Genomic DNA, 23,756 nt, shown 5'->3' with positions numbered 1-23,756 from the left:
GCAAAATGGGGAGCCAGGCCCAGGTTAGAGCAACCGAAGGCCCTGAGCCAGGAGCCCAAACTGAAGGGCATCTCAAAACAAAAGCTGGTTCTCTTCTTTATCGAGCTCGATGAAAGTCGAATAACTCTGAAATGTTAGCATTGATATATAAAAAAATTACAGCACTTATAAACTCATGACCTTTTAACAAGTTTGCAAGTTTGGCATTAACAAAGACATTCACACCTAGCTTTCAAAGGGAAATTGTATCTATGTGGTAACATTACACTCCAGACAAAATCAGGCCAGTCACAGGCTCCTACGTCATGTGTTTAATGTTACAGAACAACTGTGCCTAGATATGCCTGTTGGTTTTTTTTAAAAGGCCCAATTCGCCCCTCGATTATGAGGCACTAGGTTCTACAGCCCACTCACTACTCGGCCCATTGTAAATCTGGCACTGCTCAGAATTTAAAACTAGCCACTCCAGTGCTTTCTTCCCCAGCAGCTGTGTTCCTGCAGTGGTGATCTAGATCGCGTTCTGTCCCCCTTGGAACAGAATGAGTCCATGTACTGCTCTCTCCCCCCCCCCAAAATATTCATATTCTGATAGGCTGAAGGGAAAGGTGCTGCCTAGCTGCCTCCCCGCTAACCTAGTACTGTAGTTGATCACTTGCTACAATAATGTCGGCACACAAACTGAACACTCCATGTCATTCAGCTGGTGGCAGGAAGCAGGCTGTTGTGTGTGCTCTCTTTTCAAAAAAACTTCAGTGCGTAAGAAAACTGATTAAATTGCCTAAAAGCCTTCGTTGTGCAATAAGGCTAAGTAAGGGTGGCTGCAACAAAACAAACTTCCAAAAAAAAAATCTGCAAACTGTATCTGTGCCTCCTTTCCTAGCACACACAGTTTTTGATGCGACTGGTACTCACAGTCTCACTATGTCATATTGTAATATTCAGATCTCAATCCACAGGCTGCAGCTTAACAGCTGCCACTTCAGCAAAAAAGAAAAAGAAAAAAAATGTTACATGCCAAGAATGGACTTCTGCGCCTCTGGCCCTCCTGTTACAGGAAAGAAGCAGGGCCACACCTCCGTGAGCAGTTTTGGCGCTCGCTCCATGAACAGGTGCTCCACCCAGAGTGGGTGGCCATGGCCAAAAAGCAGTTAAAAGGCAAGAACCCAGAGGAGCTGATATGGCACACCCCGGAAGGAATCGCCATCAAACCGTTGTACTCTACCAGGGACACAAAGGACTTTCCTGAGGAACTACCTGGGGTCAAACCATTCACCCGTGGTCCTTACCCTACCATGTATACTAATAGGCCTTGGACCATCCGCCAGTATGCTGGTTTCAGTACTGTTGAAGAAAGCAATAAATTCTACAAGGACAACATCAAGGGTGAGACACGGCTAAGGGAATGGGGTGGGGGAGAACATTGTCTAGGGCAGGCTTCCTCAACCTCGGCCCTCCAGGTGTTTTGAGACTATAGAAGAAGAAGAGTTTGGATTTGATATCCCGCTTTTCACTACCCGAAGGAGTCTCATAATTCCCATCATCCCTGACCACTGGTCCTGCTAGCTAGGGATCATGGGAGTTGTAGGCCAAAAATATCTGGAGGGCCATTGAATTCAGTAAGACTTACTTCTGAGTAGGCATGGTTAGGATTGCACTGTAGTTTTGGGACCAAAGTATTTCATATATAACTGAGAGCAATCCTAGGCATGCATGCTTAGAAGGAACCCAGGACACTTCTTCTAAGTAGCTATGGATAGGATTCTGCTGTAAGATTGCATCACTGTGAACCCTTACTTGGGAGTGAGTTTGATGTGCAGGATCAGGCATATAGTTTATAGGGGTATGTCTGGAAGCAGAATATTTGATCACTTGCAGATTCTTATTATTAGCTCTCAGTGGTCAGTTTTTTAGTTAGAAACTACTGCTAATATTTATTGTGTGATTCTTGTTCAAATGCTGCCAGAACATGTGTAGTTTGTGGCTCAGTCTGACCCTTAATTAAGATATGTAATATTAGGTTTTTTAATTTTAACTCTTGTCATTAATCTTTTTTTATGAGACTAGCTGGCCAGCAGGGTTTATCCGTAGCCTTTGATCTGGCAACTCACCGCGGATATGATTCAGACAACCCCCGAGTCCGTGGAGATGTTGGAATGGCTGGAGTTGCCATTGATACAGTAGAAGATACCAAGATACTTTTTGATGGGATTCCTTTGGAGAAGATGTCCGTTTCAATGACAATGAACGGAGCAGTAATTCCTGTCCTAGCTACGTTCATCGTAACTGGAGAGGAACAAGGAGTGCCACAATCCAAGCTCACTGGGACAATACAGAATGATATACTGAAAGAATTCATGGTTCGAAATACATATATTTTCCCTCCAGAACCATCAATGCGGATAATTGCTGACATATTCCAATATACATCAAAGGTATTATTTCCTTTAATATCCATTAATTACCATTACAGTCATACCGCGGGTCGCGAACGTGATCTGTGTGGGAGGCACGTTTGCAACCCGCAGCCTGAAGTGCTGCATCTGCGCACGTGACATGATTTGGCACTTCTGCACATGTGCATGACATCATTTTTCTGCACATGCGCGAGCGCCGGAACCAGGAAATAACCCATTCCGGTACTTCCGGGTTCGGCACAGTCCGCAACCTGAAAACGCGCAACCCACAGCATCGTAACCTGAGGTATGACTGTACTATATGTAGCATTTATAGGTTGATGTCTCTTGTAGAACAAAACTATGCTTTTTTATTGCAGCACATGCCCAAATTTAATTCTATTTCCATCAGTGGATACCATATGCAAGAAGCTGGAGCTGATGCGATTTTGGAATTAGCTTACACTATAGCTGATGGCTTGGAGTACTGCAGAACTGGACTCCAGGCTGGTCTCACTATTGATGAATTTGCACCAAGGTACATCAGTTGGTCATCTTTGTCAGGGGGAATCTAGTTTTTAATTTCAAGACTGGGCTCTGGTTCCAGTGTGTAAAATAGTTTGATGCTATAGCAAGGGATGTAATATAATAATAATAAAACTTTATTGCAGCTATAAGCTCATACATAAATAGACACGCAAATCATACCTGCCTTACAATCCATGCAAAAACAGCTAAAATAATTACATTAAAGTAGAAATAATAACATAAAATATTTACAACCAGGAGAAATAAATATAAATTCAACCTATGATACTATCAGGAGTTATAGGCCCAAAAGGGGTGGAAAAGAACCATTAGGATTCCTGTAAGAGGCCATTTCGCCTCTTATTGTTCAGAACCGAAGTCAGATACCTTGCCACTTGCAAGGTTACTGTTGGGTTAGAATCCTGGAGTAAAAGGGTAAGCTGGATCTCAGCTGGAAGTCCAGAGAATTTTTGAACCAGTGGGCTCAACAAATTTCTCCTGACATCACTGTATAAAGGGCAGATAAAAACAATATGCAGGAGGGATTCCCTCGACAACTCATCACACGAGCATAAATCTGATACACGGCCCCTAGAGAATCTATGTGACATGACCCCGGAAGGAAAGGCATTAAACCTTGCCTTAATAAATGCAAAACGGATGTTTTGCAGTGGTAAGGGATGAGAAGTAAGATGGGAGATACTGTGTAGATGTAATATCCAAATGCTGAGGAGAACATACTCCCCCCCCCAACATATTATTATGCTGCAGTTTGATATCGTCTAGTCTCAAATTGGTAAGTTTTTTTTTGCGGAAATCAATTCTAAATTCAGGACTTCAGAAGGAGAAATTCCAATATGCAGAAGTTGCAAGGGATGTACAAACCTTTTATAATAATAATAATAATAAATTTTTATTTATACCCCGCCCTTCCCAGCCAAAAACCGGGCTCAGGGCGGCTAACATCAATTAAAATCACAGCATAAACATAAACACGATCAATTTAAAATAACAGATTAAAATACAAATTTAAAAATTCAATAATTAAAACTGCAGTCTCATTTTTAAATAACCCACCAATAAAAAATGGAGCATAAATATCAAGTAGAAGCTAACCCAAAGGCCAGGTGGAACAGCTCCGTCTTGCAGGCCCTGCGGAAAGATGCCAAATCCTGCAGGGCCCTGGTCTCTTGTGATAGACTGTTCCACCAAGTCGGGGCCAATACTGAGAAGGCCCTGGCTCTAGTTGAGGCCAACCTAGCATCTTTGTTGCTCGGGACCTCCAAAAGATTGTTATTTGAGGACCTTAAGCTCCTACACGGGACATACCAGGAGAGGCGGTCCCTTAAGTTCTCTTTATGCCGGAATCTGCTCTGGAAGGTTCCTCCAGTCCCTGGAAGAGATCTTGAAGGAGGACCTGCAGAAGAAGAGGGAAGTTCCATTGCGCAAGTGGAAGCCTGCTGCTTGAAATGGAACAACAGTGCTAGATACAACCCACCATTTCCAACCCCAGGATGAACATGGTCACCTGGTGGCTTCATGGGATACTTTAAGGAAAGATTGGTCTATCAGCCATGACTGTTGGTCGTGATCAGAACTTTCTGTGATTATACTCTTGAAAACTCGCTATCCCTTTAGTATTTCAAAGACAGGCTGAAGGACACGTTTTTCAATTTTGGGTTCAAGAACATTGTTATTTATACATACTACATAATCCACAGTGTAATTTGTTCTTATTCTACTCTGTTAAGACCATTTGTGCTCTCATTCTAGGCTGTCTTTCTTCTGGGGAATTGGTATGAACTTCTACATGGAAATAGCTAAGCTAAGAGCCGGGAGGCGGCTTTGGGCTCATTTAATAGAGAAAATGTTTAAGCCCAAGGACACCAAATCACTTCTCCTTCGAGCTCATTGTCAGACTTCTGGGTGGTCACTAACTGAGCAGGTAGGAATCACATTTTAATTATCTACCCCAAGTGTAATATTCAGAGTAGTAAATACAGTGGTGCCTGCTCACGGATAATAAAGCAGTAGCCTTTCCCACTCTGGGTGCCTTCGAACAGCTTCTGTTAAAAGACCAAGAGAGGAAGGAATGAAGAAGTAGCGTTGACTACCTAATGTCATTACTAAATAAGATTTTGCTCAACTTTCCTACATCCTGATATTTAATTAAATTTATTTTAAATGTACATGCACTTTAAATGTATTTAAATGTGTGGTTAACAGCGGTGTACATTTAGGAGGAAGTCATATTTAAATGGTCAGCAATTCCGAATACGGCCAAACAGTACAATTTCCGCCTCCAATCTCCACCATTGAAGGGGGTTAAGATAAGGCAAAAGGGACCCTTTGCCATCAGGGAAGGCTTCGTTGCTGTGGCAGTCCTCTGCCCCAGTGGGGCAGGAATCTACCTGTGGCAGTGGCCTGTGGACAAGCCCCAAAATTGGGCATTTGAGGATAGGGACAGGACACTGGTAGGTTCGGATCGGCTGGATTCAGGTTTCTGTGAATCCCTTGAGAGTCCCAATTTTGGGGCCTCAGAGCTACAGCAGCAAAAAAGAAAAGGTAGAAGAGCCCAGTTTTTTTAATTGCTAACCTACTGCACTCTGTATATTGGTGTACTACCTGTATATTCCTTACAAATGCTCTGGTTTTCTTCTAGGATCCTTACAATAACATCATCCGCACTACAATTGAGGCAATGGCAGCTGTTTTTGGAGGTACTCAGTCCTTGCATACAAATTCATTTGATGAAGCTTTGGGATTGCCGACGGTGAAAAGTGCTCGAATTGCCCGGAATACCCAGATTATAATACAGGAAGAGTCTGGGATTCCTAAAGTCGCAGATCCATGGGGTGGCTCATTTCTGATGGAATCTCTCACCAATGATTTGTATGAAGCTGCATTAAAGGTCAGTCTTTTGCTTTGGGGAGGGAGGCAAAGAGAAGAAAAAGGAAGCTGGTAATTTTAAGCAGCCTTGCAAATAAGTCCTGAAAACTTATTAGCCTGCATATTTGCAGAGCGATCTAAACCCTTGATCCGCCGTGTTTGGGGTTTGGAAGGGACAGAAATGTTCCTCTGTCCTGCCCAGCTCAGCTACTTTCCATCATTGGTGAGGAATGTCCCAGTGCACCTCTGAACAGTGGGCAGGGAGAAGTCACCGCCACTGGCTGACAGAGTTGATCCTTGGTCAATGTGAGTGCAGCAGATCCATTCTGGGCCTGCACCAGCCTGCGTGCTGGCATAGCAAAAATATATTCCTCCCTCCCTCCCTCCCCCCCTTCACACTGACTGGCCAGATGTTTGGATTGACCTCTTGGGCAATCCAAACTTAGGCAATGGCTAAAATAAGAGAATAGGGACACGGGTGGCGCTGTGGGTTAAACCACAGAGCCTAGGGCTTGCCAATCAGAAGGTCGGCGGTTCAAATCCCCGCGACGGGGTGAGCTCCCGTTGCTCGGTACCAGCTCCTGCCAACCTAGCAGTTCGAAAGCACGTCGAAGTGCAAGTAGATAAATAGGTACCACTCAGGGGGGAAGGTAAACGGCGTTTGTGTGCACTGCTCTGGTTCGCCAGAAGCGGTTTAGTCATGCTGTCCACATGACCCGGAAGCTGTACGCCGGCTCCCTCGGCCAGTAAAGCGAGATGAGCACCGCAACCCCAGAGTCATCCGCAACTGGACCTAATGGTCAGGAGTCCCTTTACCTTTACCTAAAACAAGAACTACATGCTTTCCAATTTACATACCTTCCTGATTCGCAGGATCAACATCTTTCTTGACTTAGGTGGGTAAACAAACAGCAATTCACAAACCTGGTTTTAAGAAATGCCATTTGGAAAGGTGAGCTCCTGATTGTTCCTTTGCAAGTGGAACTCCCTTTCAGTGCTGTACAGTTCCTCAGGAATTTCCCCATGGGAACTACCCAGTGCATCGGGTTTTTTGAAGCAGTATTGCACTGAAACTGCTTGTGAAAGCAAGAGGGGGAACTCTGTGATCATTGGCTGAAGGGCAGTACACAAATTTAATAAATACAGCAATAATAACAATAAAATAATGCTTTGAATGGAAACTGCTTTGTGTTTCACTCCCAGCACCAGTCAGCTGATTGGACTTGGGAGCGTACCTTCAAAGGAGGTAGCTGTAACTGCCCATCAGCTGGGCAGTTTGCAACAATCCCCTTTGGACTTTGACACCAGAGTGTGAGAGTCTTAGGGAACCAGCACACTGGCTGGATGCAGTTCCCCACCAAATGGTTGCATTACATCTGTCCCAGTTTTGTAAGTAGTTTCCTTGCAAATAGTGGGGTGAGAGAATGTTGCTTTAATGGTGATTTTAGCACTAGACAGCCACATACTGAGAGTCATTAACAGTATCCAAATTTTGTTGTCCGGTTAGCTCATTAATGAGATTGAGGAAATGGGTGGGATGGCCAAAGCTGTAGCAGAAGGAATACCCAAACTTCGCATTGAAGAGTGTGCTGCTCGAAGACAAGCCAGGATTGATTCTGGTAAGGAAAGTGGACACTATTTAATCACAACATACACTTACGTAACTCCACAGCTGCAATCTGTCAGACATATAGACAGGTATCAGTTTTGAACATGAATGCTTTTATTCATATATTAAGACTTAATTCCTGTAACTCTTAAAACTCTAGTCCAAAATTAGTAGAATGAAAATGTAAAAATGTAGAACCCTAGCTGAATTTCAGCAACACTCGCTAGTAAGATAACTCTGGTTACGAAATTTTTGGCACTGGCCGTATCCCAAAAATTTCGTAACCAGAGGACCGCTTCTGTGCATTTGTCTTTTGACTGTCTGAGCTAGACACCATATGTGAAATAATGGCTGCAAGCCCAGGGGGGAATTGTGTTTCTCATGCATATGAGCCACCTACTAAAGGGGGGGGGGCTTTCAAAAAGTAGTTTATATTTTTGAACTAATTTCCGTTGCCCTATACAAGGCCTCTGTTTCATAAGGGAATTGTGTATTTTCTGGCTACTATATGATTATCTTGCCTGGGACTTCATATTGCACTGCTATATCTGTTAATAGCATCCACTGTTTCTTATACAGGTGAAACTCGAAAAATTAGAATATCATGGAAAGGTTCAGTAATTCAACTTAAAAGGTGAAACTAATATATGAGATAGACTCATGACATGCAAAGCGAGCTATGTCAAGCCTTTATTTGTTATAATTGTGATGATTATGGCGTACAGCTGATGAGAACCCCAAATTAACAATTTCAACTTTGGGGTTTTCATCAGCTGTATGCCATAATCATCATAATTTTAACAAGCAAAGGCTTGACATATCTCGCTTTGCATGTCATGAGTCTATCTCATATATTAAACTCCAGTAGCTAATGAAAACAATTGCTTACCATAAATGGACTTTTCCACGATATTCTAATTTTTCGAGTTTCACCTGTATTGTTCATGGGCCCCATTGACTTTTCTGTATTTGAGGTTTCCTCTCCTTTGCAATACGGACACATTCACCTGCATGTAAGCATTGCAGTTTTTGCATGCAAGCTGAAAATCTTAGCTAAATTAAAATTTGAATGCCATTGGTGAAAAAGCTTTCAGGTTGTGTTTTTCTTTTTAGAAAGCTGACTTCATGTTGTGGCTTGATAGAAACTTGTTTTAAGTTAGCAGTTTCTGAAATTTATTTTAAATCCTTAACATTTGTGAAATACCCAGGTTCTGAAGTAATTGTCGGAGTGAATAAATACCAGTTGGAAAAAGAAGAGACCGTTGAAGTTTTGGCAATTGATAACACTTCAGTCCGTAACAAACAGATCGAAAAACTTAAAAAGGTAATGGGTGGAGATTTAAGGAGTGAAGGAATATTGACATTATAAATCAGCATACAGTGTTATTTTATGTTTGTGTCAAACCATATTACAGTTAAGAATACTTCTTAATATGCTTAGGATCACTTTGACCGATTAAAACAATATGCATTTTCAATATTGCCTGCTCGCTTTCTCTCTGAGAGAATAGCATTTTGATACTGCTCTCTACTCCCTTCTCTGCTGAAGCCCCACTCTTGCCCTGTCTGTATATATGTATTGTGGCTGGGAGAACCCAGCCAGATGTGTGGGGTATAAAAAATAAATAGTTGTTGTTGATGATGTTGTGTGTTGATAGCTATCAAAAATTACATACTTTAATTGCTCATAAATATAGTATAACACTTCAGAAGCTGAACAATTGACTAGCAAAGTCAAAGGTAGTGGCTTATTTCAGTCATAGCTGGAGGTTGTATAGCTAATAATTTACCCTGTTTGGGCTTTTTTTTAATCAGAATTGGCAAATACATTACCAAACTACTGTTGTTGATTTTGAACATTCCTGATTTTCATAAACAAAGCTTTGTTGCTTTTTGTTTCTGGTCCCTTCCTTTTATTTTAAATGTTACCACCTTCCTAAATTGACTGCTAGAATTGTGTTAGAAAACCGTACTAAACCTGTTTAGTTTGCAGGCTGAACTGCATCCTCCCAACACACACATATTGGACAAAACAAAATAAAATAAAACATTCTTTCCAGTAGCACCTTAGAGACCAACTAAGTTTGTTCTTGGTATGAGCTTTCATGTGCCAAGAACAAACTTAGTTGGTCCAAGAACAAACTTAGTTGGTCTCTAAGGTGCTACTGGGAAGAATTTTTTATTTTATTTTGTTTCGACTATGGCAGACCAACACGGCTACCCACCTGTAACTGGAACATATTGGACAGATGATTAATTAGCATTGATGGTCAGGGTGTAATTTTTTAGAACTGAATAATGACATGTGTGTGCAATGCCAGGGTTTTTTCTTTTTCAATGATAGTAGATGTCAGCAAAGTTCCATGATTGGGAACCTCTTAGACTCAAGCAAGTGAATCTGCATCTTTGTAAGGGTTTCCTATTTTGGGGCTTCAGAGCATATCTGTTTGCATTATATCAAAGGCAATGAGTGATATTTCCTATAAGTTTCAGGAGTGACATTTTTGGCAAGATAGATAAACTGCTGGCACCAAGGAGATGTACTGATATAGGTCTTATTGAAGCTGGTAATTAATAAATATTGATTACATGAGTCCTCTTCAAGCTCTTTATTACAAAACAGTCTCTATTACTTACTTACTTACTTACTTACTTACTTACTTACTTACTTACAGTACTTACTTAATTACTTACTTACAGGCAGCCCTGTTTAGGGAAGTTTTTAATGTGTGACACTTTCATGTATTTTAATCGTTGAAAGCCACCCAGAGTGGCTGGGGAAACCCAGCCGGATGGGCGGGGTACAAATAACAATTTATTTATTTGTTTGTTTATTTATTTATAACCCACTCTATAACCAAAGCTCTCTTTGGTTCTAAAGCTCTCTTGTAATCTAAAAACAGCACAAATTGTATAAAAGGAACAACTTAAAGCAGAGCCGGGGAGCCCTATAGAATTATGCTGCAAACAGTTCTTGGCTGTTGTAAAGTTTTGCTTTTGTGCCTTTCCTTGAAGGTGAAAGCTTGCAGAGATGGAGCTGTAGCGCAGCGTTGTCTTGCTGCCCTGTCAGAATGCGCCGCCACAGGCCAAGGCAATTTGCTGGGCCTAGCAGTGGAAGCAGCACGTGCAAGGTATTGGGGGAAATAGTGTGCATTGAACCAAAGGGTGGTCCAGAGCATCTCTCTACGGCTCTGCACTGACTCCCTGTGGCCCTGCTCTGGCAGCGCATAAAGAATGTGTTGGTCCATGTGTGTGACTAGAGAGATGCTTTCGATGGTGGAAAGTCCTACATTTAGAAGGCATTCAGCTGTGAACCTCACCGTGGGAAGTCAGTCTCTCAGCCTGATTTCCTTCACTGAGGGGATAATTCGGTGGGGATTAGGAAGCTAAATCATCACTCTGGGTTCTTTGCAGGGAAACCAGAAGAAAAAGACAACAAATTTTTAAAGAAAAACCCGAGGGTGGAGGGAAGCCAGAAGCAGCCACAACACATATTTTGCTCCTTTATATTCTCAGTGGAGCATTTTCAAGACTGCTGTGGGGAGGAGACTGGGAAGTGAGGGTCCACCAGCCCCATTGTGTGTATGCTTTGGGTCCAACTAAGGCGTCTCCTGGGAGCGTGTAGCACAGCCCTACTGAACATTAATAACCCATTCTAATTTCTGATACTGTGGAATTGGGGAAAGTTGAGATTAAGTTTGCTGTGATTAAATTATTATAATAGGAAACAGTGCCCTTGAAATAGGTGCTGAGTTTTTCTCTCTTTCTGCTGAGGTGTGTTTACCCAACCTTAATGTTTGGGCTGCATACATTTTTTTCAGATGTACAGTTGGTGAAATAACGGATGCGATGAAAAAGGTGTTTGGTGAGCACAAAGCCAGTGATCGCATGGTGAGTGGAGCTTACCGCCAGGAGTTTGGGGAGAGTGACGAAATTGCTCAAGCAATCCACAGGTAAGGTGTGCTGTTTCTATGGAATGGGTTAAATCAGATGGTGTGCTATCAGGCTTTTAAAGTTTTGCATGCTACAAGAGTATGTCCCATCTCACTTCCAAAGTTTTAGAATATTTAAACTATACAGTAGTTTGTATTTCATAGAATTTCTTACACTTCTCAAATTTACTGCACTTATGCTAGTTCCTGTCAGCTCAAGGATTTCCCCTGTGCCCCCTTCCCTCCAGAGCAGATTGAGGGGGGCACAAGAGGCAGAGGGGGGAAGCCCCATCACACAGGCCGAAATCCTTGCACTGGTGGGAGGTATTCATCGGATACTGCCCTCTGCAATTTCTGCGTTTCTTTTAGCTTCTCCATTTTTAATTGGGGGATTACATTCTTGTATCCACTTTATAAGCCACCCATTTTCATTTAATAAATGTTGCTCTTCCAAATTTTATAACGTCAAGTAATTAAAGCTATTACCTCTTTGTACATGTCTAAAATGGGTTTTGTTTTGTTTTATTAATGCTAGGTTTTCAACCTTATTATGTCAGTTATGTTTGTTATTCAGGTTTGTTGTATCTGTTCTGCAAATTCGCTGTATTTATTTATTTGTTATGGGAAGTATTGTAAACTAGACATTTGTATATTCTGGCGTATAAGAATACTTTTTAATCCAGGAAAATCTTCTCAAAAGTCAGGGGTCGTCTTATACGCCGGGTGGAGAATCTGCGGTCGAGTGTATCTCAAACTCTGTATTTTACCTGGAAAAGTTGGGGGTTGTCTTACACGCCCAGTCTTATACGCCGGAAAATACAGTAGCAAAATAAACTCTTCGCTTTTAATTTAAGGCTGATGATGATGAGGAGAACATGACAAAATACCGGGCTGCATTCAAGGTTTTACCAATACTATATAAAGCCCTAAACATCTTGGGACCAGTTCACCTGCAAGGTTGCTTTAACCCATATTTTCCCACTCAACCACTTCAATCTGCAGAACTGGCATGGTTACGGGTGCCACATAAAACCTGTTAATAATAATATCCTACAGTGTAGCAACACCTACATTTGGGAACTCCTTTCCTACTGAATCAGGCAAGCAACTCTATTTAGTAAAAACATGCTTGTTTTGAGAGACCTACCCAAGAGAATGGTGATGTGTGTTTTAATCTGTGTTTAGTATATTGCTGATTTTATTTTTTCAATGTTTTGAAATGGGTTTTTTATAACTGATAATTTTATTGTTTTTATGAAATAAATAAAGCAAGCTCAGCATAATTTTTGCATCTAGTATCTTAGGAGTCACTAGAATTTTTTGTGTTATTTTAATGTATTCCATTTTCCCTTTTGTTCCTGATTTGAGTCAATCTCATTACCAAAAGGAAGGTAAATGAGAGAGAGATTATAAAATTGTCATATACACATAGAATTCAAATGCATATACTGTAGATAAATCTTTTAAAATGGAAGACTTTTTGGTTGTAGTCACAGCTGTCAAGATACCCTTAAAAATGTTACTTAATCTGTCTGCAACTTACAAAAGCAAATTCTAAATTCAGAATTAACAAGTTTGTGGAACGTGAAGGTCGGAGACCACGTCTTCTTGTTGCCAAAATGGGCCAGGATGGTCATGACAGAGGAGCCAAAGTGATTGCTACGGGATTTGCTGACCTTGGGTTTGATGTGGATATAGGTCCACTCTTCCAGGTATTTAGTCTTTTCCATTCAAATTTTTATTTTTTTGTGGGGTTGTTTATTCATTTGCATTTTTGCCCCACCTTTTCTCCAAGGATCTTGGGGTAATATACATGATCCTGCTAGGATTCTTGCTCTGTGCTTGCAGTCATGGGATTGTTGTCTATCACATGGCGGTGTATGTTTTCATTCCACAGTGTGGGAAGTGACGGAGACAGGATGTTTGGATTACTGTGTTTCCGTGATGTGGGACTATTGTCCTTTGTTCTTTCTCTTTGCTGTCTGATGAGAATGAGGAAGGAGCTAAGTCAGAATGCTCCAAGTGTATTATATGTAAATAAAGTAGATTAGCCAAAATGCTGTGCTACCGAGTTCTGTTAGGCGAACTGCTAACACTCTGCAGGATCCTAAAGCATGCTAATGCCTTTTGGTATCAGTCGCTGTGATGTTTGGGTTCGAGAAAGCTTTTGAAGCTCCCGTACGACTGACCCATGAGGGAGAAAACATGCCAGTAGGGCATGTTTCTCTGCCAGGGTCCTACACGCGAGTAGGACGATCCTAACAGATCCCACCATAACCTTTTCTTCTCATAACAGCTTTCTGAGGTTATCAGTGGCAAAAGGAACAGGCTCAAATTTTATTAAATTTTCTGTTTTACAATTTAAAACACTCATTTTACACACTTAAGATATCAATGGAGAACCGGTGTGGTGTAGTGGTTAAGAGCGGTAGACTCGTAATCTGGGGAACCAGGTTCGCGTCTCCGCTCCTCCACATGCAGCTGCTGGGTGACCTTGGGCTAGTCACACTTCTCTGAAGTCTCTCAGCCCCACTCACCTCACAGAGTGTTTGTTGTGGGGGAGGAAGGGAAAGGAGAACGTTAGCCGCTTTGAGACTCCTTCGGGTAGTGATAAAGCGGGATATCAAATCCAAACTCTTCAATGACATCCCTTCTCTTTCCGTGGTTCATTAAACATATCATAAATCACTGCATATTTTACAAAAAACTATGCCAATCAATATTCCATTATTGCATCCATTAAAACTTATTTACACTGTTGGATTTATCTTAATGCTGCCAGCATTTTCAGCTGTACACAATAATTTCCTATATATTCAATAAACGTTTTGCAATCTTCTTTAATCTTTTAACTCTCAACGTGAAGCCCGTGGATAAGGCCTACCTCATGGAATCTCAGAAGCCAAAGAGGCAATAAGCGGTCTTCCACAGGTCATGTTAAGGATTGCAATTTTAATCTATGCTTTCCCTCATTTTTAATATGGGTATGGTAACAGGAAACAGAGCAGAGGTTAGGGATTGTAGGGGAGCAGGAGGAGGAGAACGGAAGTTCTGTTGCACCCACATAAGTCACTCTATGCATTGATATTGTCCATCAGCCCCATATAACTCCTCTGCAAAGGGAGCTGCAATGGTTGCCAGTATGCTACCAGGGGCACCCAATGTTTTGCTTTTAGCATTAAAGCACTAGACAACTTGGGACCAGGGTACCTAAGGGAGCACCTTAACCATCTATTGCTGCCCAGCAACTGTGCACCTGAGATGGGGCGCTGCTGAGAATACTGCATGAGGCAGAGGTGTGCTTAGTTTGTATGAGAAATTGGCTTTTAGTAGTGTAGCTCCAGCCCTCTGGAACCCATTCCAATGTGCAATTAAACAGGTGCCTAGCATCATAATGTTTAGGTGTCTTCTTGAAGATGTTTTATTTAGGAAAGCTCTCCCTTATGTGTGACCCAGTAATTCATCTGTAGGAATGGTTTTCTTTATTTTTTGAATATATTATTTTTGTATTTTATATCTTTGTACGCAGCTTTGAGGGCCTCGGGCTTTTAAGCAATTTATAAATGTGTAAAATAAATTTTAAAAAATTATGTGCACCTATTGTTTCAATTTCCTGTTCGCACCAAAGGTAACAATCAGAATATATTGTACTGGGATGATTTTACAGATTCCCAAGTTTGGAAGATGCAGTCAGCTATGTTCCTCTCTGTACTCTACTTTCTGGGGCCCCGTATTGGCAAACCTAAATGCCAGTAGCAGCCTTCAGCAGTGCATGCTGGTGCCTAGTCTTTTCCGGTTGCTCTTCTCTATGAAAAAAGAAGCGTGGGTCTGCATGCAGTGTTAACTTTTGTGCATTCTCGTTTCCCATATTGTTTGACACTTCATTTGCTTTCTCTTCCTAGACACCCCGTGAAGTGGCCCAGCAGGCGGTAGATGCGGATGTGCATTGCGTGGGTGTGAGCACGTTGGCTGCCGGCCACAAAACGCTTGTTCCTGAACTCCTCAAAGAGCTGAATGCCCTTGGCCGCCCAGACGTTCTCGTCATGTGTGGAGGCGTCATCCCTCCCCAGGTACTGTGCACCACCAACCACAAGATCGCTTCTTGGGAGATGATTTAATCGTTCCCACTGAGGTGGGGTCTCCATCTACCTCCTCCTCCAGGCAAATTAACACCATTGAAAGGCTTTTAAAATAACATCTAGCTATTGAAATACAGTGGTACCTCTAGATGCGAACGGGATCCGTTCCGGAGTCCCATTCGCACCATGAGCAGTCCGCAACCTGCAGCACCGCTTCTGTGCACGCGTGGGTCGCGATTCGGCATGTCTGCGCATGCACGTGATGTCATTTGACGCGTCTGCGCATGCGCGAACCACCGAACCTGGAAGTAACCCGTTCCAGTACTTCCGGATTCGGTGCGTTCGTAACCCGAGCCGTTCACAACCCACAGCAAACGCAAATTTTGGAAAGCGTAGTTTATAGGTTTAGGGTTCACAGAACAACACAGTTTGAAAGCAGCCTCCCAAAAGCTTTCTAGAACTGCCAATATAATCAAATAATTTAAAAATCACGTTTAAATTTAAAAAAATTCATAAACAATTCAAGAAATGAAGAGAAAAGGGACCAGTTTCCTTTACTGACAGAAAATACACAATAATTTATTTATTTTCAGAATGGGGTGGTTATAAACAAGAATAATGTTATACACATGAGTATACTGTACCCAGTTTTCTTATGTCATTTGTATATCACAAAAATATCACAACAAATGTGGAAAAATATCAACAACATATGTTTCATTATTAGTGGCCAATGTAGAAGTTCTTGGTTCATAAATTGGTTTAAACAATTAGGAAGAAGAATGGAGGAATAGAAGAAAGGGGGGAATGGCGAGTGGGGTGGGGTAGAATTGGCTTTTCTGCTTTGAATCTCTTGACCTTGGTAGAATTGTTGCACCTGGCAAAAGATTCATATAGACCCACAAATCTCTTATTGTCTTGGAGCAGAGGTGAAAATGTTCACCACTTTTAATGATTTCATTCTTAATGTTAGATAGGATAACACCTGAAGCAGAGACTGCTTGAACCTGTAGTCACTCGGACTTTGCCCACATGGCGGGGTTTGCGTAGGTGAGAGCATCGCTGTTTTCCCCATAGCTAGCATACTAAGTTATTTCCCCTTCTCCGTGTGCACTACCTCAGGCCTGCCATTGCTAAATAGCATGTGTTCTGCAGAATTTTACTTTACAAAGTTTGCATGCCTGATTTATGTCTGTTTTTCTCCTGCTCAGGATTATGACTTCCTCTATGACTCTGGTGTTTCCAATATATTTGGCCCTGGAACCCGAATCCCAAAGGCAGCTGTCCAAGTTCTTGATGATATTGAGAAAAGCTTGGATAAGAGGCAGCAATCTGTGTAAACTTCTGTCTCATAACAAACATTGTATCTCATGGTGAACCTTATAGTTTGTGTTGATGCATTGTGATCTGTTGATAAAAAGAATTCATGTTAAATCATCTACAATGTCTGGTGTTGCCTTATGCTTTCTAAGAAAGTGGGAAATCATCTGCAATATTATTACATATGTATGTAAAATCTATCAAAGAATCTAAATGAAATGAGTAAATTTTAAAATTTTGCATATATGACTGCATTATATCTGAAATACACTTCGGATCTTTTAAAATGCAAATTACAATTGAAAATAAATGTTACTCATACTGAACAGAGAGGTGGTGAAATTATGTCCTGCTGTTTCATACTGTTTGTTCACATGCCTCTTGCCCTTTGGGTCCAGTCTCATTGCCGTAGCTTTGTTTGCCTGTCAGATTGACAAATATCCATTTCCTTCTCCACCGTATGTCTTTCTGAATGAAGAAATGTGTGTGTTATCCCTTCCTGACACATGGCTATTGGTGGTATGCTTGGTGCTAAAGTAAACGCTTAATTTCACGCCAGAAAGTTTTCCTGAAAGTATAGTAAATGAAAAGGGTTGTAGGCTGTTGAGGATTTAGCAAAAAGACATGGCAACAAGGTAACGATGGGTGGTATTGATTCACTGGAGTGAAATTGGCAACAAGGTAACAATGGGTGGTATTGATTCACTGGAGTGAAATATTGACCAGAAGCTGACTGCGGCATATGGTGTCCACGCGCTGAGGAATCCCACACTGATCAGTACAGCCATCAGTTATGATTAGTTATTGGCTGGCTTTTTATATTTTCTCCTTCTCTAACTGTTATTTCGAATTGGTGAGAAAGAAATGGATTAGTGCCTTAACATTTAAGAGATATTTAAACAATTGGCTCTTGCATTCAATTTGGGCTGTCTGTTCATTTTATCCTAAGACCCAAAAGCAGCATCCTCTGCAGTACAGCATACCTTCAGCCGTGTAAAATAACACAAGATCAGGATAAGAAATTAAGAACAGCATCCTTTGTGTTTATCAGGTGTTTTGCATCATAATGGAATGTCACCTGTTTCAAATTATAGTCCTATAGAAGAAAATATGCTGGGCTTTAGCATCTCATAACTTTCATACCAATGAAAAACAGGGGAGTTGCTCAATGTCTGGAACACAAACTATAAATGAAGGCAAACACACACAAACAGCCCAGTCCATAGCACCCATAAGTGCTTTGGCATTTCCCCAATATTTGGGCAATTTTCAATCCACAGGGACAGAATTCATGTCTGAGTCAAAGGAACATTGTGTTCCTGTGCTCTGTAAAATACAAAAATACTCTGCTCCTGACAACACAGACCCACCAATGTCAACTTCTTCTCCAGCTATGCTGCATTTGAAGTCCTGTTGAAGTTATGCATCTCTTGAGAGGTTTCAGGAACCCACCAGACTATACCCAAGTGACACATGATGGTGGTAATTGGTGGGAAATGGTACACAGAATGAACATGCTGAGAATAAAGGGAAGCCCATTAAGACGAGTTATGGAACTGGCTCCAGGCTATGGTGCAGGAAGTGCCAAATGGTTCTGCCCCCAGCCTAGCAGAGGCAACATGGCCCCGAGGGCTGCATACACACAGATTAAGGCAATAGAAACATGGATGACTTTCTGTTGATTGTATTACCTAAGAAAAGAAAAGAGACTACAGACACCAACACTATTTGAATAGCGTAGAAATCTGCCGGGCAATTCTCCCGATAGCTCTGTTGTCCAGCTCTCCTGGGTTTCAGACTTCCCAGGTTCTATTTGGAGATGGCAAGGACTGAGCATGGGATCTTCTGCATGCTCTGGAAGCCATGACCCTTTGCTTGGGCTGTGGAGACATTATGTATAAGAATAATTCTTTTGACTTGTGGCTATATAGACATACTGTAGAACACACTCGCCTAGGGTGATACCTTGGTGTATATTGCCTGACAACATTTGTAGGCCTCCTTGAAGCATTCTCAGGGAAGCTTAGGACATTTCCATTGGTCACCAGATGTGGCTAACTGTCTTTGGCTAATAGCAGAGGTACACAGCCAGTGTAAACAAGAACAGTGTTTTTCACACCAGCACCACAGTGCTAACTCCTACATGGTATTATGTGTTTCAATTTACTGCCCAAAACATATTTACAGCCAGACTGTATATCCACCCCCATTGTTCACTGCAGTAATGCTGAATATATCTGATCTATAAACACACAGAAAAGGTCTTTAAAATATTGTTCCTTTGGCCTTGACATGAAGTCTAAAGCTTTGAAACTCTTTCACCTTTGCCACCCTTCTGTGCTTTGCTACTCACTATTGGACTTTGATGAGTGGGTTACAAGAAAGCGAGTTACAGCCGTCACAGATAAGGTCATCATGCTGGCGACACCCAAAAGGAAACCCATCAGGGCATAATAAATGCAAGTTGCATCGCCCCCCCCCCCCAGCCAGGCATGGTTTCAGGCAGAAGCAATAGCCAGGGGGATACATGATAATGGCCATTCCAAGATTGGTTACAGCCAAATTAGGAGCTCAGGTGACCTGAGATGGGAGGAGCGCTTCAAAGCTTCTGCCAGGATAGCTGAATTCCCCAGAACTGTCAGGATGCCTGGAGGGAGGAGGAGGAGGAGGAAGGAAGAAGTGTGGTTTTCAGGAGTTCATAACCCGTCAACAAACATCTCCACAATTAGGTGATGTGTTACCCCAAGTAACATGAAACAGTTTGTGAATTTATATCAGTGGATTTGTGACTGCAGGACAGGTAAGGGTCAGAACAAAGGTGGATTCTATTTCAGCCACAAATCAGTCACTTTCTAGCATCTAGTCTTGATACCTGTGGTATGCTCTCTTCAACACTGGAGAGTTATTTTCTTGACATTGTAAAAGGTGAATTGAAATGTCCATACAAAAGAAAATGTTGGTGGGGTCTCCTGACATTCCCGAGAATAGCAATCCCTAGAGTACTAAGAAGTGGGGAGGGCGAGAAGGCTGTCCACTCCAGACAACCTTGTTGGTGCAAACTCTGTTCTCAATAGCAGATTTTCGGACAACACAAAATGGATGGAAGTGATCGTGAATATGGTTCTGGACACTCCCAAGCTTATGATTCTGTGAGTCTCAACATTCAAGCTCTCTTCCTCCTCTACCCCTAAACCTGGATAGCCAAGGCTCAAGGTTTCATGGCCTCAGTGAAATCTATTAAGTAGTATCTGCACCCACCTGGTCCAATGCTTGATATAGGTTGTAATCCAATAACAATTACCCGAAAGTAAGTCACAATGAAGTCAACTAGCCTTACATTTCAGTAGATGTCTATAGGATTGCACTACCAGTTTGTTGTCAGCTCTGGACACAGTTGTCCCGAGTACCTTGAAAGAAGGTTTAAAAGAAAGGGTGGTGTCCAGAGAAGTAGTTCCACTAGCACTAGAACTTCTGTTTGTGTACAGAACAACCATTGCTGCTTCTCTCCTTGTGCCTGCTCCACAGATCTGCTCCGGAGGGTGAACAACAGAAAATAGGACAGAACCCTTTCTCTACCATGTACATGTGAAAAGAACATGTTGTTATGGGCCACCCCAATCTATGCCAGGGGTGTAAGTCTTCGCCCTTAACCAGGGTTCATATTTCCTTTGGAAAATGTGGTGCAGCGGAGTCTTTAAGATAATATGGTTTTACTTACACACATATGTAGGGACGTGGGTGGGTGGTCTAAACCCCACGACAGGGTGAGCTCCCGTTGTTCTTTCCCAGTTCCTGCCCACCTAGCAGTTCGAAAGCACGTCAAATTGCAAGTAGATAAATAGGTACCACTCCGGCAGGAAGGCAAACGGTGTTTCCGTGCGCTGCTCTGGTTTCGCCAGAAGTGGCTTAGTCATGCTGGCCACATGACCCCAGAAGCTGTCTACGGACAAACACCAGCTCCCTTGGCCAGTAAAGCGAGATGAGCACCGCAATCCCAGTCGTCCGCGACCTGACCCAACAGTCAGATGTACCTTTACCTTTTACTTACACAAATAGACACCTTAACCATGATGGAGGGAGCTTTCAAAAACTAGCCCATGACCACAGTATCTAGTGATGGCTTCAACAGGGGAGGGGGGCATTGCAACCACCGCAGATAAAAGCTTTCATATGACCTTTTCAGTCCCTGCACTCATTTCACACGTCTGTGCCAACTCAATCCTTCAAAGACAGAGGTCCTCTGGCTGGTTCGGGATGGCATGGGGATGAGGGACCAACTCCCTTCTCTTGCAGGGGCCCAATTAGTGCCAGTGCCTTTCGTGAAGGGTTTGGGTGTAATCCTTGACGCCTCCCTTTCCATGGAGGCGCAGGTTACAGCAACAGCTAAGGCGACATTTTTCCATCTTTGCCACATTAAATAGTTGGTCCCATACCTTTCCTGCCCCGATCTGGCCACAGTGATCCATGCGACGGTCACCTCCAGGCTTGACTACTGTAATTTGCACTACGTGGGGCCGCCCTTGAAACTGACCCAGAAACTCCAGCGGGTGCAGAATGCTGCAGCGAGGCTCCTCACAGGGTTCCTGCCATGGGAGCATATTCACCCAGTGCTTTACCAGTTGCACTGGCTCCCGGTGGAGTATAGGGTCAGGTTCAAGGTTCTGGTTTTGACCTTTAAAGCCCTTTATGGCCTAGGGCCCTCGTATTTACGGGACCGCCTCTCCTGGTATGCCCCGCAGAGGACATTAAGGTCCATGAATAACCATAGTTTAGAGGACCCAGGCCCTAAGGAAGCCAGACTATCCTCCACCAGGGCCAAGGCCTTTTCAGTGATGGCTCCGACCTGGTGGAATGCTCTGTCCCACGAGACTAGGGCCCTGCAGGACTTAACCTCCTTCCGCCGGGCCTGAAAGACAGAGCTATTCCGCCTGGCCTTTAATTTGAACTCAGCTTGATCTTTTACTTCCCTTCTCCCCCCCTCCCTGTTTTATAAAGATTACCCGCTCTGGGACTCCACAGCTGATTCTCCCCTGGCCTCCTCCCTACGCCCATGCCAGGAGACTAACACACAGTCTTTGGTGGTGATGCTTTCAAGAAAGCAATCCTCAATATTCATTTTGTTTGGTTTTATGAACTTTTATGGACTTCCAAGCTATATAATGTGTTAAAGAAAGCAATAATATTTTGCTATCATCATAATAGCTTCTACAGATAAATTTGATTCATACTTACCTGTTCTGGCTTGCCTAAGGTGAAAATTTAAAGGTCTATCAGCTTTGAAGACAGGAGCCTGGGATCGTTTTAGCAACACCATAGCTGTGTGGTAAAAAAAACAAGTAGGGAGTGCCTACTTTTATTTTTCTCCCTTTCATTCAATTCAATTCCAGAAGTCTCACAAGAAGCCAAAATTACCATGCTAGCGTTGAAATAAATGTCTGTCTGATCAGTTGTGGTTGGTGCCATGGGGCAGAGCTGCACCCCTAACACAGGTGATGCCGCAGCTTTCCTGGATGGGGCAGAGGTGAGATTGCGGCTGTGTGTGGACATGGGTGGAAGAGCTGGATTGGCTCCACCTGTGTGTCTGCACAGCCCCAACCTCACTCCCCCCCCCCCGCCCAGTTCAGGTGAACTGCAGGAATGTGGGTGTCATGGCTGATGAACACCATGCCTCTTCCTGGTTCACATATTTGCAGCCCTTATCGTCAAACACAGGGAATAGTCACAAGTTTGATTCCCTACTGGCTGGGCCCTTGCACCTATGCTCTTGCACCTGTGCACCTTGCACCATTGGCTCTTGCCGATCTGGAAAGCTCTGCCTTAGAGCATTGGGACATGATATTGAAGTGGTGATTTAATGTTTTATTCTGTTTTGGTACATGCTGGAAACTGCCCAGAGTGGCTGAGACAACCCAGTCAGAATCATCGTCATCATCATGGAATAAGACCTTCCTATTTGAATGGGAGAAATGTTGGATGGTATGAGACAGGTATAGGAGATAGCTAGCGCTCAGTTGGTGCAGGAACAACTGCAGCTGGAATCCAAAGGAATAGGCACATTTAGCATATTGATATAAAGTGGAACGTGGAAGAAAACCATGTGAGAAAACTTAGTCACGTCACTCAAGAGGAGCAGGGCTTGTGGCTGCTGGTTTTCTCAGGGCCCAGGTTGCCGCATCACGAGGTTCATTGTGACACCTCCCTCTGCTGGCTCTAGAAGGCCTGGGGATCTCCTATGCTTGGATCATTCTGTGACAGAGAGAAGTGAGCGAAGATGTAAGTAGGGTTTCTTTCAGCATATTGGATCCCCTTAATTGAGGGTCTGCGTTGCGCACAGGCTATAGGTGCAGCCCCCCTTCCTTGGGAAGGGTGGGGGAGGAGCCGAGCTGTGCTATGGCCCCATGATCACACCATGGCCTGTTGGCCAATTGGGACAGGTGGTGTGATCAAGGGGGGGGGGCCTTTAAACGGTGGCGGCGCGTCATGGGCGGGGGTTTACCTGGCTTCGCGCCGCCAAACACCCGCCCGCCCTAGATTTAGGTGTGTGCTTTGGCCTTGCTCTGGATTTTAGTTGGTCGCCTGTTTTGGAACAGGGCCTGGGTGGGATTTTTTCCCATTTGGCAAATTGGTATTGGCCTCTTGGTTTTCACCTACCTCTTAGCAATCGTCACAACTTTGCAAGGTTCGGCGGTTAGGCACTGGCTTAGTGAAGTGTGGGGGAGGGAAGGTGCGGCCATCACCTGCCCCTCCAGGTACAAGGGTATTCCGGTAAAGGAATCCGTGGGTCTGGTCTGAAGTCTGCTTGGGAGGCTAGGGCCAGGCCAGGACCCAGTGGGAACCCCGGGGTGAGCTTCAGTTGGTCGACATCGACAGACCTCCCTCTGTTGGTGGTTTACACTTCCAGACTTCCTGCAAGGCGGGCAGGAGTCAGATATAGTTATTAACAATGCCTAAACCAGGCATGTGCAAAGTCCGTTTGGGGGGGGGGGGGCTAATCTGGCCCACCAGT

At 43.2% G+C, this 23,756-nt stretch overlaps 1 protein-coding gene and 1 pseudogene across 1 annotated transcript; one reads left to right on the top strand and one right to left on the bottom strand.

Annotated features, from left to right (window-relative positions):
- The first annotated feature begins 973 nt into the window (after positions 1-973).
- MMUT (methylmalonyl-CoA mutase) lies at positions 974-17,051 on the top strand. The gene is made up of 12 exons (XM_033142674.1): positions 974-1,383; positions 2,065-2,432; positions 2,774-2,931; positions 4,695-4,866; positions 5,584-5,832; positions 7,318-7,429; positions 8,628-8,743; positions 10,435-10,550; positions 11,241-11,372; positions 12,916-13,063; positions 15,254-15,421; positions 16,642-17,051. The coding sequence occupies exons 1-12, from the start codon at positions 1,005-1,007 to the stop codon at positions 16,768-16,770; spliced, it is 2,247 nt and encodes a 748-aa protein (XP_032998565.1). The 5' UTR covers positions 974-1,004; the 3' UTR covers positions 16,771-17,051.
- Positions 17,052-17,281: 230 nt separating this feature from the next.
- Positions 17,282-19,167, bottom strand: LOC117044533 (annotated as a pseudogene).
- Between the last annotated feature and the right edge of the window lie 4,589 nt (positions 19,168-23,756).

Source organism: Lacerta agilis, chromosome 3 (genome assembly GCF_009819535.1).
Source record: "Lacerta agilis isolate rLacAgi1 chromosome 3, rLacAgi1.pri, whole genome shotgun sequence".
Lineage (NCBI taxonomy): Eukaryota > Metazoa > Chordata > Lepidosauria > Squamata > Lacertidae > Lacerta > Lacerta agilis.
This window is presented reverse-complemented; position numbering and strand designations above follow the sequence as displayed.